The sequence below is a fragment of the Dermatophagoides farinae genome, chromosome 3 (assembly GCF_024713945.1).
Source record: "Dermatophagoides farinae isolate YC_2012a chromosome 3, ASM2471394v1, whole genome shotgun sequence".
NCBI lineage: Eukaryota > Metazoa > Arthropoda > Arachnida > Sarcoptiformes > Pyroglyphidae > Dermatophagoides > Dermatophagoides farinae.
In genome coordinates, this window is record NC_134679.1 from 907771 (window position 1) to 925216 (window position 17446).

The window sequence follows — 17446 nt, forward strand, 5'->3', positions numbered from 1 at the left end:
ATGAAATTTCTTCTTTTTTTTTGCTACAGAGAGAAAATTGAGCATGCTGCTGACTAATATAATGACGATTGTTATGCATAAACAGCTGACAAAATTGAGCTATAAACAGAAACAAAAAAAAAACAGCCATAAGAATGAAGTGTAAACTGAATTTTTTTTCCACGTTTTACTTAAATGTTTCACCATCATCATCATCATCATCATCTCTCATCACAAGCTCCATACATGCGGACAGCCCCGTCCTCCTTGCTTCCTCGCTCACCCCCCCCCAAAAAAAAAAGAATAAAAAAAAACAAAATTCCGGTGATTAATGACTCAATTATTGTCATTCGGTTCGTTTTTTCTTTTTTCATTCAACTTTCTTATCTCAATTTTTTTTTTGTTTCATGTTCATTGCCTTGAAATTATATCATTCCATTCTATTCCATTCATTCATTCACAATCGATGTGACAAACAACAACAACGACAACAACTACAACCCCCACAAATTCATTCCATGTTCCATGTTCATTTTCATTGATTTAAACAATGAGAAAAAGAGGAGATTCTTTTTTTTTCTTGTTATTCTGTCATCGCCACATACACATACACACACACATGAAGAGAGAATTTGAGAATTTGAAATGGCGTTTTATTCAATAAAAGTTATAAAAAAAAATCAAATTGAATAAATGAAAAAAAAATTTTTTAAAGATTTTTCAACTTTTTTTCGTTTATATAACGTCATTTCTGAATGAAGGTCATATCTGACCAAAAAAAAAAAAAAAGAAACATCGAGAAGATCAACGATCTCTTGACAATGACATCATCATCATCATTATCAACGGAATAATTGCAATGAATGAATGAATGAGTGGCGACATTTATATTTAATGATTATTAATATTGTCGTTCGTTTTTGGACAATTACGGATGGACAACAACAACAACAACAACATCGACATCGACATCGACATTGACATCATTCATTTAAAGATGATTATTAGAATTTATTTGTTTTCACAGATAGCCGAGCGCACACGCACACGAACACGAACACACACACACACATAAGGCAAGGCAATATAACAACAAGAATATTCTTGTAGAATAAATTTCAATTTCAAGTGGAAAATAAAATTGAAAATGAAAAAAATATATAAAAAGAGGTGGAATTAAAATTCATGAATTCAACGATGACATAGCACACTCACCATCATCATCATGATGATCATCATCAAACGATAATAAAATTATCATCAATTTTTTTCCGTAATTGAAATGAAGAGAGAAAAAAAAGAAAAATTACTTTATCGATAATGATGATGGTTTGACGAAAAAAAAATCGAAAAAAATGAAAACGAAAAAAAGAAAATTAAATTTCAATCTTTGTATCAATATCCAGAAAAAAAAATTGTCAAATATCTCCTTTCTGAAATCGATGAAACTTTTCATTTTCATTTTCATTTTTTTTTGGCTAGGCCAGGGGTTTATATTAATGAAAATTGCTAAGATTGCTGATCCTACTCAAGAAACATGTATGTTTACCCCCTGTGAAAATAGATAACATTTATCGACAAATTTTTGTTTCTATTTAGTTCATTAGATTCTTTTTTTTTCGATCCCTAGTGATAGTAATATGATATTCTCTCGTTGTGTGTGTGTGTTTGACTTGAATATCAATGTGTAATTTATTCTATTTTTCTGCTTCTCTCTCTCTCTCTCTCTTTCTCTCTCTGTGTGTGGGTTTCTTCATTAAGTGTAAAATAATATTATTAATAATTTACATCATCATCATCATCATCATCGTCATCGAAATCGATAATCTAAATATCATAATTTCTTCTTTTTTTTTCGTTTGGTTCCAAATACTTGAACTGAATGAATTAATGAATTTTTTTTTTGAAAATATTAGAATTTGTTACGCCATCTTTTGGTTAGAATTTAAAACCATCTGATATTAAAATCGATATCGCCATCTGTTGTCGATTATTGATTTTGATAAAATTTATTTTTACCTTTTAAATGAACAAAAAAAAAAAACGAAAGAGATAAACAAAAAAGAAGATTTATTAACATGATTCAAATCAATCAATAATACAAATAATTATCATCATCATTGTGTGTGTATGTGTTATGAACAATATTTTTTTTTTTTTTTTGAAAATCAATCAAAAAAAAAAACCAAACACCATACTACTAAATTTTTTTTTTTTGGTTGCATCATTCAAATAATTAATTCATTCCAATAACAGAAAGAAAGAGCAAAAAAACAGAAAAAAAGGAAAACTTGAAATTTAAAAATTCAGAAAATTTTAAAATTGATTCTCTTGATATTCCATTTGTTGATCATTGTTTATGGTTTCAGTGTGAAATAAATTTCCATCATGATTATTATCACTATAAACAGCCGCAATGCTTGCCGTTGTTTTTATCGTCGTCGCCACCGTCGTCGTCGTCATCGTCGTTGTTGTTGTTGAATTTGTTTGATTATCATCATTTGAATGATCACCATTCGTTAATGATCTGGATTTTAATCTAATCATTTGTTGCTGATTATCAATTGAATTTTGTTGATTTATTTTTGTTAATGATTGTTGTTTATCATTATCGGATGTTGTTGTAATTAAAATTGTTGGAACATTATTATCATCATCATCATCATCATTATGTTCAATATTTGATTGATCAGTAATTGGTTGTGTTGCACAAATTGTTACAATTGTTGATGATTGTTGTTTTTTTGATAAATTTTTTATTTTAAAATCATTTCTATAAACATTGTTGTTACGATCACCACCACTAGATGGCGATGGTGATGATGATGATGATGTTCGTCGACATTTATTAATCGGTTTATTAGATAGTTGATTCGTATCAGGCCCCATTGTGAATGTCATTGAATCATTTGTGCCACATATACCACCACCACCACTAGATTTAATGGCAGCCTGTCTTGCTGTACCAGCACCATAACGATAATTACCACCAATATTTGACCGATGACGTTTTTTTTGGCCACAAGTTAACATACGTTTAAATTCACGACGAAATTTCATACTACAAGCACTATATATGATTGGATTGATTGCACTGTATGAAAAACACAAAAATAATTTATATATTTGAAAAAAATAATGACAAAATAATCATAAAATATACCTATTGACAAAAATCATTGTCTTGGCAAACATCAAATACCTAGAAGCATAGAAGCAAAAAAAAAAAAAAATGAAATGAATGAATGAATAAAATAACAAAGAAAACAAAAATTGAATACACCACCACCACCACCAACACCACCAACACCCCCATTGAAACATACCATAATTCCATGTATGGTGGAAATGAAAATGAATTATATACGACCAATGCACGATATGGTAGCCATAATGTTGCAAATACAGCAACCACAACGGCCAACATTTTAACGACCTTTAACGATCAAACCAGTGAAACACCACGAATTATAAATATAAATCATTTCCATTGTTGTTGTTGTGTTGTTGTTGTTGTTGTTGTTGTTGTAGTTATTTCATTTGGAGAAAAAAAAGAAGAAAAATGAAAAAAAACATGAAAAAAATCCATCGATATTGAAATGATGGGTAAATGATATCTATGCTGCTTGCTTTCTTTTTTTGGTGATCCAAAAAAAAAAAAAAAACACACACACACACACTGAGAGAGCGAAACACATGGAATTTTTTTTTAGCATCCAATCAAGATAATGATGATGATGATGATGATTTTTTTTTCTTTTCTCATTTTTTTTTTATTTTCACTGTCGGAATCAAAATAATGATGTTTTTTTTTCTCTCTCCACTTTTCTTTTCTCTTGTGATTCAGGTGTAAGTATATGAAATTCATTGATTCAATCATCATCGTCATCATCATCATCATTGATCATAAATTGAAACAGGAACAGAAGAATTGATGTGTGTAAAGATTGCAAAGATTCTGTCAGATAATCTTTTCCGTATATTCTATTTTTACATAGATTTTGTACGTAAAATCCATACACATTGACACTGGAATGAAATTCAATGGAAAGATAGATAAAAAAAAATCCTGTTCCCTTGTGATTTTTTTCCCCATTGATTTCATATTAATATGGCTTGATGTATGTATAATAATTGAATGAAATTCTACTATTGAACACCATTATTATTATCATCATCATCATCATCCATATCATTATCAGATTTCTTTTTTTTCATCATTGTTCGCCAATTCGCATTCACATATATAATGGTATAATAATGATTATCATCATCATCGTTATCATCATCAGATATAGGTAATATATACTTGCAGACACACCCATCATAGTGTAGAAAAACCAATCTTCCAGCCAGTCAAACGGAAAATTGACATAACGTAGCCATTAGAATGGCAAATTCTCAAAATGTAAAACAATATTAGTTCTGGAATCAATGAAAAAAAAAGAATTATTTGGATAAGAAGAATAAAAAAGAATCCGATTCCATGTCAATAGAAATTATTCCTTGATAATTATCATTCTTTCATTCTCACCATTGTATTCGGTACAAATGAAACAAAAATTTTCAATATTTACAATGAGAATGAATTTGATTTTTTTCAATTTTTTTTGTGTTTGTCAAACCTCAAAAATTCAAATATGAACAAAAAAAAATAAAAGCAAACATAAACTTTTATCATATAATAACAAGATGATGATGATGATGAAATTACAAAATATTGAAATCAGATGTTTCAAGAAAACTATTCATGCGAATTTTTTTTCCTTTCGTTATCATTAGAAATGATATGATATGATATGATATGTTTCAGTGTGATAATTTGAATGTGGATGAAGAATAATTTTCATCCCAACAACAACAAGAAAAAAAATTATGAAATTGAATTTTTTTTTGTTTGATTCATTCATGCGTTTGAAAGAATTTTTCCATTGAATTCTGCAATAAATTCTTTGCATAAACATTTGAATTTGTAATGGATGTGTGTAGTGTGTGTGTGTGTGTGTGTGTGTGTGTGTGTGTGTGTGAATATAACTGGTGTATTCACATGACATGATAGTGTGAAATTTTTATGCAGAATTTTTTTTTTTGAATAAATAAATGTGTTAGAATCAGCGGAAAACAAAACAATGTGATGTGGAAAATGAAGTGTTTATTTGAAAAAAATTTTTTGTTCCATTTCTCTCTCTCTCTCACACTCTCTTTATCTCGATTAGAATCCACAAGAATTGATGGACAAAAGAAACAAACAAACAAACAAAAAAATTGATTCTTTATTCTAATTGATTCTTTATTCTGATGGTCTGTATTCTCATCGTTTGTTTGCTTTCGTTTTTGTTTTCTCAAACATTGAGAAATGAGAGTGTCCTTTTTTTTCGATTCCAAGCACTGGAATCCAGTCAATTATTTTTTTTTTTTTCATTTGTATAGATAGAATATTCTCAAGATAAACACAATCAAAACAATCCAATACTAATGGTATTCATTTGACAAGTGACAATCATTTGTTTTTATCTTTGTTTCTTTGTTTGTTTGTTTGATTGACGTGTACAGAGTAGAATCAAAAAGTAATCATAACTTTTATCATAACAAATTTTTCTTTTTCTCCAGAATATTCCAATGATAATGATGAAAAAAAAATCTGACAGAAATAAATTCTTTTCGATTGATTGATTGATTGATTGATTAATCTTCAACAATATCAATATTGAAACTTAATTTAATTGAAAAACAAACACAAAGTATATGCGTACTATATGGAATTTTTTTTCCATTTTTTTTTATTCACTTACTTGTACACGAGATGAATCATGTGATGATGAACTTTTTTTACTATTTGCACCAATCGTTGTACCATGATGGTGATGGTGATTAGTTAATTGATTATGATGATGATGATGATGTGAATTTGATGGTGATTCTTGTTGTTGTGTAGGTGTGGATGGTTGTTGTTGTTGTTGCTGTTGATTATGAGCTGCGGACAATGATGTTGATGTTGTCGTACTGGTGTTTTGTTGTTGTTGTTGTTGTTGAAACAATCATATCATTACTATGATATAGAATACGTGCAATCAATGCATATAATATACATGATATTAATAATGGAAGTATGTAGAATAGAACAATATCTGTTAGATAATATCCTTTATAAAATTCACGATTCAATTTAAATTTGCATGTATAAATTTCTTTATTAATCCAAAGATAATTTATACGTTCAGTTTTAGTTAGAAATAACCATGGTGCACAATATGTTGTTGCAAACATCCAAACATACATTATAATACGTTTTGCACGACGTACTGTACATAGTTTATGTGCCAACATTGGATGACATATCGCTATGTAACGTTCAACAGTGAATGCAGCAATAGATAATGATGATGCATTGATGCCTAAATATTGTAGAAATATGAATAATGCACAACCAAATGGGCCCCAAATCCAACGATCACCTAATAGATAATAGGATATAATTTCATTTGGTACCGATGCCAATAAGACCATTGTATCGGCAATGGCCAAACTGACTAGATAACAATTTGTTGGTGTACGCATTGAACGGCTACGTAATACAACAATAACGACCATTACATTGCCCAATACGCCTATAATGATGAAAGAAATTAATGTAGAAATAAAAATAAAGCATTAATAACCGGAAATTGAATTATTTTCAATATGAGTGTGAATTTGTGTTACTTTAAAATTGTCCAAAAAAAAAAACCAATTTCTACTTTCCCTTTAGGGCGTAGCAGAATTTAATCTTAATCTGATTCCTGTGAAAGTAAATACAAAACCAAATAGCCTCAAAGAAAGGCCAAGAACAAAATTGAAATCAAAAAAAAAAAAATCACAGAGAAAGAGAGAGAGCGAGAGATTTGTTTCCAACATCAAACTCTGAAAACTGAGCAGCAGCTGCTACCCAGCGAGAAAAAAAAACATTGAAATAAAGAAAACACTTGCGTTGTTTTTTATTTTCTCACTTTTTTATTTCTCCATTTAAGCATCAACAAGAAGAAAAACAGAGAACCTTTAACAAACACACAAACATTGAGATGAAAAAAAGGATTTTTTCTTTTTGAATAAAAAAAAAATCATCTGTTCAACGTTTTTTTTTTTGGGCCAGTTTGTTTGTTTGTTTGTTTGTTTTCCTATCAAGATGAACAAAATCCACAACTCACACACACAGATACTCAAACTGCATGATATTCATGTGCATGTGAGAGATTGAAAGGATTATTTATCTAACAATAACCGAAAAGAAAAAAAAACAAACGGAAAACAAATTAGAAATTCAATACCGGCTCGATTAAATGAAAAGGCGATCGATATCGTTTCTTTTATTATTATGGCAATTGGAAGAAAAAATAAAATAAAATAAAATAAATCAAAATCTCAATTTTGCTAACAAAAGAAAACAAAAAAAAATATTGAAATAAGGAATAAATCTCTTTTTCTGACCTAAAATTGATTGATTCAAATGTTGTTTCGGTGAAAATGTTGTCATTAATTTTTTTTTTGTTTGTCTGGTCTATTCACAACAAACCAACCACCTACGCATACGAATACAAATACACAACAGCTCTGTGTGTGTGTGTGTGTGCTCGAAAATATCAAATACGATCATTGATTGAAATGAATGGAAATGAAATGTGAAGACAAGGCGAATTGAGAACAAAACAAAACAAAACAAACAAACAAACAAACAAAAAAATTACCAATTAAATTTCAAATCACAAACATCATTTTTTTGTGTCTGTGTGTGTGTGTTGACATCTAAAAAACATGGCAACATCATTTGTGTTTGTGTTGATGGAAAAAAAATCAAATCAAATGAGTAAATTTCTCAAGAAATTTACATAAATTCTTCTTCTTTTTTTACATGTTTACAATCTGAACATATTTTTTTCTGAATGATAAACATTGATTATTGAAATTTACATAAGAACTAGAGAGAAAAAAAATTGGAAATCAAACATTTGCCAAAACATTTCATTTTTGAAAGTGTTTTCGATCCAAAATCATGACTTGAAGAAGACGAAACCACAACCAGAATTACAGAATTTTTTTTCCAGCCATTTTTTTCTGGATCAATATATTTGGTAGTTGAAAATTTTAAATTTTTTTTCTGCTCTCATATCATTATCATTGTTATGTTGAAATTACATTCATCGCTCAATGTTTGACAACTTTTTTTCTCTCTCTTTCTCTCTCCCTGGTTCTTTCTGAATGAATAATGATCGATTTTATCTCTTGGGAAAATTAAATCTTGATGGTTTTTAAAGAAAGTGAAAAATTTTTTGCTTGAAAAAAATCGATATTGTAAACAAATACGATACATAAACCCCATATATTGTTGTATCATCATTCAATGAATGAAAAGTCTAGACACAGACACTTTACAGACAAGATTTTGTTTCTTTTTCATTTTTTTTTCTTAAAAAAAATTTGACGATCCAATACATCATTCATCATCCATATGACAGAACAAAATTCAATCGCATGTTGAATGACAAAACAATGATGATGATGATAATGATGATCATCATGTCATTCATGCTGCTAGCTGCTGTTGCCTCATTTAACATTCAAGAAGTATTAGAAAAAAAACCACAAAATAAAAACAAAAAACAAAAAAAAATTTTACCGTTTTTTTTCAGCAGAAATATCACTAGACAATAATAATATCATCATCATCATTTACTTGCTAATCATAAATCATTCAACAGTAACCTCAACAACAACAACAACAACAAAAATGACAATGAAAGAAATTTATTTTTGGTTTTATTATTTGCAACAACTGTATGCAAAGGCCATAAGGATGGGTTGTTCATTCTTTTTACCATCATCAACAACGATTCGATTGTCATTTTCGTAAGAAAAAAAAATTATGACCCAATTTTTTTTTCTGAGCAGACAAAATTATCACCACCACCACCAACACCCACTCATGTAAATATTGAAAAATTTGCTGCTGTTAAACAGCAGACATTATCATTATCATTGAATGGTTTTTATTTTCTATTTTGATCATACATACAGAGTTTCTCCGGGTAATGGCAATTTCAACCTTGTTAATTCTTTTTTTTATCATGAACTTTGCACTTAATAAAGAAAAAGCAGAAAGAAAATGATTTGTCAATGACAAATTGGCTAAATCATTCAAAATCATTTTTTTTTCATAAAAGCCTAAAGGGTCCAAATTCAATACATTTATTTCTCAGTCATCAATAAAATGAAATTTTTTTTTGTGTTTGCGTGGGCGTCATTTGTGTGTGTGTGTGTGTGTGTGTGCGTGGAAAATTGGAAAATTTGATCACCTGGACGTGCGTGTTTGTTGACCATTCACCATGTTTTTTTTTCTCATTCACCACCAGGCAATTTGAGATATTGACATGGAATTTTTTTTTCCATTTTCAATTTGCGCCAAAACGTACACACAGCCACCAGACACAGACGTCATTGTCGTATGAATTGAATGGAAAGAGAAAATTAAATTTCATCAAAACCATTCATTCGATGTTATAACCATGATGATGATGATGATGATCGTAATGATGGAATTTTGTTTTGTCGCTATTGTCACTAGAATAATCTTATTTTTTTTTTCTACACACCATTTTTTGTTATGGTTTTTTTTCATTATAATATTTGCCGGTCATATTTTATAGAGAAATGGAAAAAAAACCATAATTGAATAGAATGATGGTGAATACAGAAAAAACGCCTGTCATGTCGCCATCATAGAATGGCCAAAATAACCACGACAATTGATGATGATGATTGATTATCGATCAAATCATTGTATCGGTATTCAAAACATGAAATTTTTTTTTTGTTGATTTTTTTTCTCTCAATTCTCTCTCTCTCTGTTCGTGTGTGTGTGTGTTAACATTAAACATTGTAATTATGTGGTCGTGGTAGGTGAACATTGATTATGAATGAGTGACAGAATTTTGAAAAAAAATTCTGATCGTTTTGTTTCAATTTTTTTTCTTTAGTTTTCACTTTATTGAAAATGAATTCTTTCTCAAAAAAAAATCAACCAGAAAATAAAAAAAAGACAGCGGAAATTGTCGTTGTTGTTGTTGTTGTTTTTTTTCTTGATGAAAATTGAGAAATTCTGGCTGAATAAATTTCATTTCTACACACACATATATATCATTATAGCCATTTCCTTTTCACATTACCATCAGCATAATTCAATCGAATCCATGATCATCATCATTATCATTGATTCCATTCTAATGTATCGGATGTTGTTCATACGAACAATCAAACTTTGTTTTTTTTTCATGTTTAATGTTTGTTTTAAGAGAAACAAAAATCTACCCACTTTCATGATATAATGAATGAAATAAACATCATTAACCAGTAGGATCATTTGAACGTTTTGTGTGAAAGTTTAATGAAATAGCAAAAAAAAAACAAGAGATTAAATTTTCTAAAACTTTAAAAAAAATACGAAAACATTGATGATGTGTTTACATTTTCAAAGATGAAAAAACAAAACAAAAAACAGGATAATCGAGATTAAAATCTTAAAATTCATTAAATATTGAGATGGAAGAAAAAACTCGAACCCAGAATAAAGTCGATGAAAAAAAAACATACAAATGGAAATCTTTATGAAATCAATCCACATTGAACACATCCACATGAACAGAGCACAAAACAGTGGCAATAATGAATGGTGAGAGAGAGAGAGAGCGAGAAAAAAAACTTAAACTAAAGCCCGTGAGAATGAATTGGAGAGAAAAACATTTATTTTTGTTGTTGTTGTTGTTGTACAAAACATAACATAACACAACAACAACAACAATGGTCTGTATCGATATTTGTTGTAATGACACTGAATCGGTTATTATTATCATAATCATTGGCAATTTAGCTGCACACAGCAGCTACACACACATACACACAAAAAAAATTTTTCGATACAAACATTTCATTCCATTCTGTGTTCAATTCATTATTATTTAGTTTTGTGTTTGTTGTATTTCTCTAAATGTCTAGAAAAGAATAAATAATTCTCTCTCTCTCTCTCTTTGTGTGTGTGTGTGTTGGTGTATTGGTGTATGTTTCCATATTGTTCCAGTCGTTGGCTAATAATTTATAATGGATCATTATGGATGATGGTGGTGATCATCATCATCATCATCATTTAGATTTTGAATGTGGGTTTTTCAAATACAAAAAAAAAAATAAATGAAAAGTCCAACGAACCAGAAACTGAAAAAACAAATTTTTTTTTCAACCAAGTTTCAAGAATTAGTTTGAAGAGAAAAAAAATTTTGTAATTTTTTTTTTTGAATGTGGTCAAAATTCTGGACAATCAAATGTTACAACAACCACACTGGAAAAAAATGAATAAATTCCAAATTCTGAATGCCAATATTTCATTTTTTTTTTTTTGCAATATCCAAACCATCAATCATCAATATCAATGATCATTATTATTTTTTTTTCGATATAGTAGCGGTCATTATTGTCGTAAATCACCATCATCATCATCATCATATATAGTTTTTTTCCATTTTTTTCCTATTAAATGACACCAATTAATCAAACAAAAAAACTAGCAAATGTATTGAACAAATAATCGATTCCGGCGAATAACGGTAGCGGCAAGAAAAAAAAATTTTCATTTTTCATCATTTTTCAATTAAAAAAAAAAACAATAAACAATAAACTGATACACGAGGTCATTCAATGACAAATAAATCATTTGACCATTAACTATTTGAAAGAAAAAAAAAGAAAAGTCATTCGATGTATTGATCAAAAGTCAAATTAAGAAATCAAGAATCCTAGTAAGAATAAATTTTATCTTATACGATGATTATCATATGATATATATCGATACATTATTCCTGAACATGAAACATTGAATCAATATAATATCAATATATGCAATTGAAAAGAATTATAGAATCAATTGATACTGTTAACAAATCAATATTGATGATTCTGGATTCCAATGATGATTATTATTTGCCACAAATCTTGTTTATTTGCAAATTTTTTTTTTCTTTTTTCTGTACATTGGTAATTTATTCTAGCAATTGTAGTAGGAAAACTTTATAACTACTCATATTAATTGAATTTCATTTTCTAGTTGAGGCCGAAAAAAGCCAAAAAAAAAATCTAGAAATTTCCATCAAATTTTTTTTTTCATCTGACTATCTATATCATTTGTGAAGTTGTTGTTGTTGTTGTTGAACAAATAGAGAAAATTCAATGATTTTTTTTTTGATCGCTTTGTTTGTTTGTTTGTTCATCATCATCATTAAAAATAAAAATACATTCAGATTCACATCCTAAGCGAATGATGATCATCTTGATGATATCAGTTGGACGACAACAACAACAACAACCAGAATAAAAAAAAAAGAAAAACAAACTTACAAATGATAATTTTAATGATGATGTAATGACTTTCTATCACTCTCTCTCTCTGTGTGTGTGTGTTTGTTTTCCTTTTTACTTATTTTCAATATATAAGATTTATACATTTTCCATCTTATTTTCAGATTTATTTGTTTGTTTGTTCATCTATTCAGATATCGAATATCAAGTGGCCTGTTTTTTGTTATCATCGTTTACGGGAAAATATTCAGGCTTTACCGTTTGATGATCAACACTATTATCACATCATCAATGGCCATTATCATTATCATTGACAAACAGGAAAAAATTCATTTTTTATCTGGTTGTTCAAAAAAAAACAAATTATTTATGGCCAACTTTAGAGAATAAACGAGAGATCATAACGGTTTTTTTTTCATGGATGATAAACATCCACATAGGTTGATAAACATTTTTTTTTCATTTTTTTTTCGTTATGAAAATTTATTCTCTCACCATGTATATACATTATACATAGACATTTAACGATGAATTATGTGTTATATAATTTTTTTTTTCACTTCTCATTTTTGTTCGTTAATCGCCTTATAAATAACAGAATATGAAAAATGAACAAAATTCCTAAATTATTCTGTTGTTGTTGCTGCTGCTGCAGCTCTCATTTTTTATTCACCGAAATTTCATTTGTTCAAACGAAAAAAAAATTGATGAACCAAACTTTTAATTAAAAATTAAATGGCCAAACATAAAGTGCAAAGTGAATAAACATTATCATCAGTGTGTTTGTGTGAGTGTGTGTGTATGCAAAATTATTACATTACATACCGACAATGAATATGATACCCTGAAATATTGTACCAATCATTTGATATGATAATGAATAATATTGTGGTATTTTCCATGTATCTAAATTTGTTAATGATATTGGTGATTCAATTGAATTGATTTTATCACCACCACCACCACCGATACCACCGCCATCGATTGCATTAGTATTTACATTATAGATATCTTGCCAAAATGTTTCAACAAAATCATTATCATTATTATTCTGATGATTGAATGATGCATACGATGATGATGATGATGATGATGATTTTGTTGACAATGTTTCCGTTGTTGTTGATGATGATAGATTCCAATTGGTGAAATTGGACCAAAATAAATTTCCATTATCGATTAAATCTGTCGATAATGGTGATGATTCCAATGTAGATGAATAATCCATTTTTTTTCTGTTAATCAAATTCATATAAACGATGAAAAAAAAATGATGATGAATGTTGTAGTTGATTCTGATTATTGATCAATCATTTGATTGATTGAAAACATAATTTTTATTTCGAATCAAAAAACACACAGCCACACGTACACAATTCACAAATTCTAGCCACTGTAAGAAAGAATAGGTGAGAAAGAAAATGGAACAGAATTTTTTTTCCAAAATATTCCAATCACATTCAATTCACTACAATACAGATTACATATAATTTTCAATGTCCATCAATTGAGAATTTTCAATTCACCAAATAAAACAAAAACGAATTCAATGAAAACGAAAGAAACAAGAAAAAAAATCACAGACAAAAAAAAAGAGATAAACATTACAAAATCAGATGTGTGTGGCCAATAAATCTTTAAATGTGCAGACATAGTGGACCGAGAAAAAATTCAAAAACAAAAAATTGACCATCATCATTGTCTGTCTGTGTACGAATGTTAATCAATTGTAAAGAAGACGAAAGAATAGAAAAAAAACAATCAGAACAAGAATTTTTTTTGGTAAAAAAAAACATAAATTTTAAATGCCGATGTTCTTGTCGTGTGTGTCGGTGTCGGTGTCTGTGTCAGTGAAACCAAATTTCAAATGAATGCATTTGAATTTTGTTTTTGCAATTGCTTGTCGACGTTATGATCTGAAAAAAAGGAAATATTTTGAACCAGAGAGAATAAACAAACAAAAAAAACCAAACAGTATAACCATTATAAAAGTGAGAAAAAAAAATTGACACGCGCACGAGCATTTTACAATCAACCAAAAAAAAAAAAAAAAAAAAACAACCAAGATTCTTGAAGCAAATTCCATTCCGTTTCATTTCATTTTCCATTTACTTTTTCACGCATGTCTTTCTCTGCCTGTGTGTCTGTCTGCTCATGATGATGATGATGAAAAATAAAATGATCAAGTACGCACACAACGTTAGTGGTAATGATTTTGATGATTATGTTAAGAAGAAAAAAGAATCATTCAATTTTTTGAAATGTAAATCTATAAGAAAAGTTGTAATTTTTGTAACAACAACAATTTACAAAAACTTTGAATAAAAAGATTGATTTTTCAATCATTTAAAATACAAAAGTGTGATCAATTTGATCATTCTATTTTATTTGATCAATAACGTAATCAAGTTTGATTTTTAAATTTTTGCTGTTTCATCTAATGATGATCCAGAATCCAGAATTCAGAATCCTGGGAAAAAAAATGTCCATTTTTTTCTATAATAAAAATAATAATGTTCTTTTTTTTCGTTTTTTTTCCACTAATTGGTGTTGTATGTGCATTGTATTGAAGAGATTAGTGTTTCTGAAAATGGAAGATGAATAAAAACTTGAGATCATCATCAATGAATCTTGTTTTTTGTTTGACATGATGGCTAGAATAAAGTAACGACAAAAAAAAAATGAAATTTCGTAACGAAATTCCAAACCACTGAATCCGAATGGATATTTTGGTTGTTTCGGCAAAAAAAAAAAAATCTTATTCACCACCACCACCAGCATCACTTTTGCTGATCATTTTCCACCGCCCATCAAATTGATTGTTTGGTTGTATTTCCCAAGTTACATTTGATCATTCATTGACATATTTGTTTTTTTTTCTCATTCTCATTATAAAGAACAATCGAAACACATCTATTGAACAGTGATAAGAAAAAGAGAAAAAAGCGAAAACAAAACAAGAATAATACGAAAAAAGAATGGAAAAAAAATAAAATAAAAAGCAAAAAAAAAAAACTGTGAACCGTTCATGTGTGGTGGGAAAATGAATACGAATGAAAACGAAAAACGATAATTGACAACAATTCTGGATCGAATTTGCTTTCTCTTGGTTATATGGGTGTGTGTGTGTGTGTTCATGTAGGATTTGTTTGATGATGATAAAAATAATTGCCCCTATGATTTATTCTATTCGTTGATCAAGTAGTTTAATTTGTTTTTGGCATTTTGTTTTTTTTTGTCTTATTCTTATTCTACATAGTTGGTTATTCTCAAAACGAAATGAATTATTATTAAGATCCATACTTATATACTGCTATGGTGTAATTTATGGTGGTGATGGTGGTGGTGGCGGCGTTGGCGGTATAAAAATCAAATGCAATCAAATGTTAGTGATCAGAATAATTGATAAAAAAAAGAGCGAGAGAGACAACAACAACAACAACAACAACAAATAATCATCTGATCAGAAAAAATAGGATTCAATTTCACACTTTTCATTCACATATAAACAGGTATTTGTAATTGCAAATATTCCAATTTGATTAATCAATTCTCTTGTGTGCATTCAACTAAATGAAATCAATTCTGTTGCATAAAACGATGATCATCAAATAAATTAATTATTGAATTATTTGACATTATTCGTTGCATCATCATAATAATTATTCTTCACTTTGTTCATTGATAATCATCATCATCATCATTATATCCGATTCATTTAATCAAATTAATATGTATGTGTGTGTGTGTGTGCGAGTGTGTTTGATAGAATATTCTGTGTGCATTTATTTTTTTTGTTCATCATATTTTCTCAATCGATATATACACTGTTTTCAGCGTTGTTTGACTTTTTTTTATTAATCAGCATCATTCATCGATGTGTACGTGTAGCTTTCTCTAGCTTTTTTTTCGAGCTCTATTTAGTTTTATGAGAATTTAATGAATCATAAATTTATTATACAAGATGAACAATAATAAAAAAAACCGGAGAAAATTTTCAACCAAAACAAAAACAAATGATATGAAGGATAATAAGAATTCATAATCATGATATTGTCGTCGTCGTCGTCGTCGTCGTCATCAGAAAAAAAGTCGTAAATGTAGCGTTAATAGGATTTTTGATTTTTTTTTCTTCTTCTTCTTCGTTTGGCCTTGCCAATTTTATTTACCAAACAGACCAAAATCAAACTTAAAAAACAACAACAACAACAACAACAAGGAGACAAAATGGGAAAAATGATGACTTTCTTGTTTTTTTGCTCTATTGCAATGTGTGTGTGTGTGTCTAATTCATTTTTATTCGATAAATTTTTTATGATTTTTTTTTCATTTCATCATTATCATAATCAATAGAAATGAAGGTTGAAAAGAGAGATTATATAAGATGGTTATAATTTATTTTGTTGTTGTTGTTCAATGTTGTCCAATAACATTTCCAATTTTAAGATGCTAAAAATAAATTCTCTCTGTCCCTCTCTCTAGCGTGCATTTTTTTCTGTTTTCATTCTGTTGATCCATTTCTATCAAAATAGATTAGCCTATTGCAATGAATAATTTGTTTTCAACAATTTTTCGCCATTACTGTCGTCATGTTCCAGAAAATGTTGTTGTTTTTTTTTGGGGGGGGGAGAGTCATTTGTTTGGAATCTAGAATTTTTTTTTACTTCATTTCTAAATAGCCAAAAGATCAAATGTTGAATGCAATGAATATGAATAAATGTACAACACGAGAAGAAATTAAATCAAAAATGCACAAAGTGAATGGGCGGAATATGAATGAATGATATGAGATTTGATTGTGAATCGTAAATTCATTGGTTTCACATGATTCGGTGAGAAAGAAAAAAAAATTCACAAATCAAAGATGATAGATATGCATGAATTGAAAATCATTTTATCATTTTACAAACAAATGTAGTATGATGATGATGATGATGGGATGATTCCTAAAACGGTTATTTGTCCATCTTAAATTACTCTAGCTCTTTTTCTCATTGTTTTGATTCTGAATGGTCAGTATTATCATTTCCAGATAAAAATCTGCCCAATGGAGAATGTTGATGGTCATCGGCAGTGGGTATAATTTGTTTTT

The 17446-nt window shown here is 28.7% G+C and overlaps 1 protein-coding gene across 1 annotated transcript; it reads right to left on the reverse strand.

Moving 5' to 3' along the window:
• Positions 1–2185: 2185 nt before the first annotated feature.
• Positions 2186–14254, reverse strand: LOC124498359 (uncharacterized). The gene is given in 6 exon segments (XM_075729116.1): positions 2186–3073; positions 3143–3181; positions 3306–3415; positions 5772–5990; positions 5992–6587; positions 13180–14254. Coding segments are annotated over 6 exon segments (2169 nt in total). The 5' UTR covers positions 13607–14254; the 3' UTR covers positions 2186–2295.
• Between the last annotated feature and the right edge of the window lie 3192 nt (positions 14255–17446).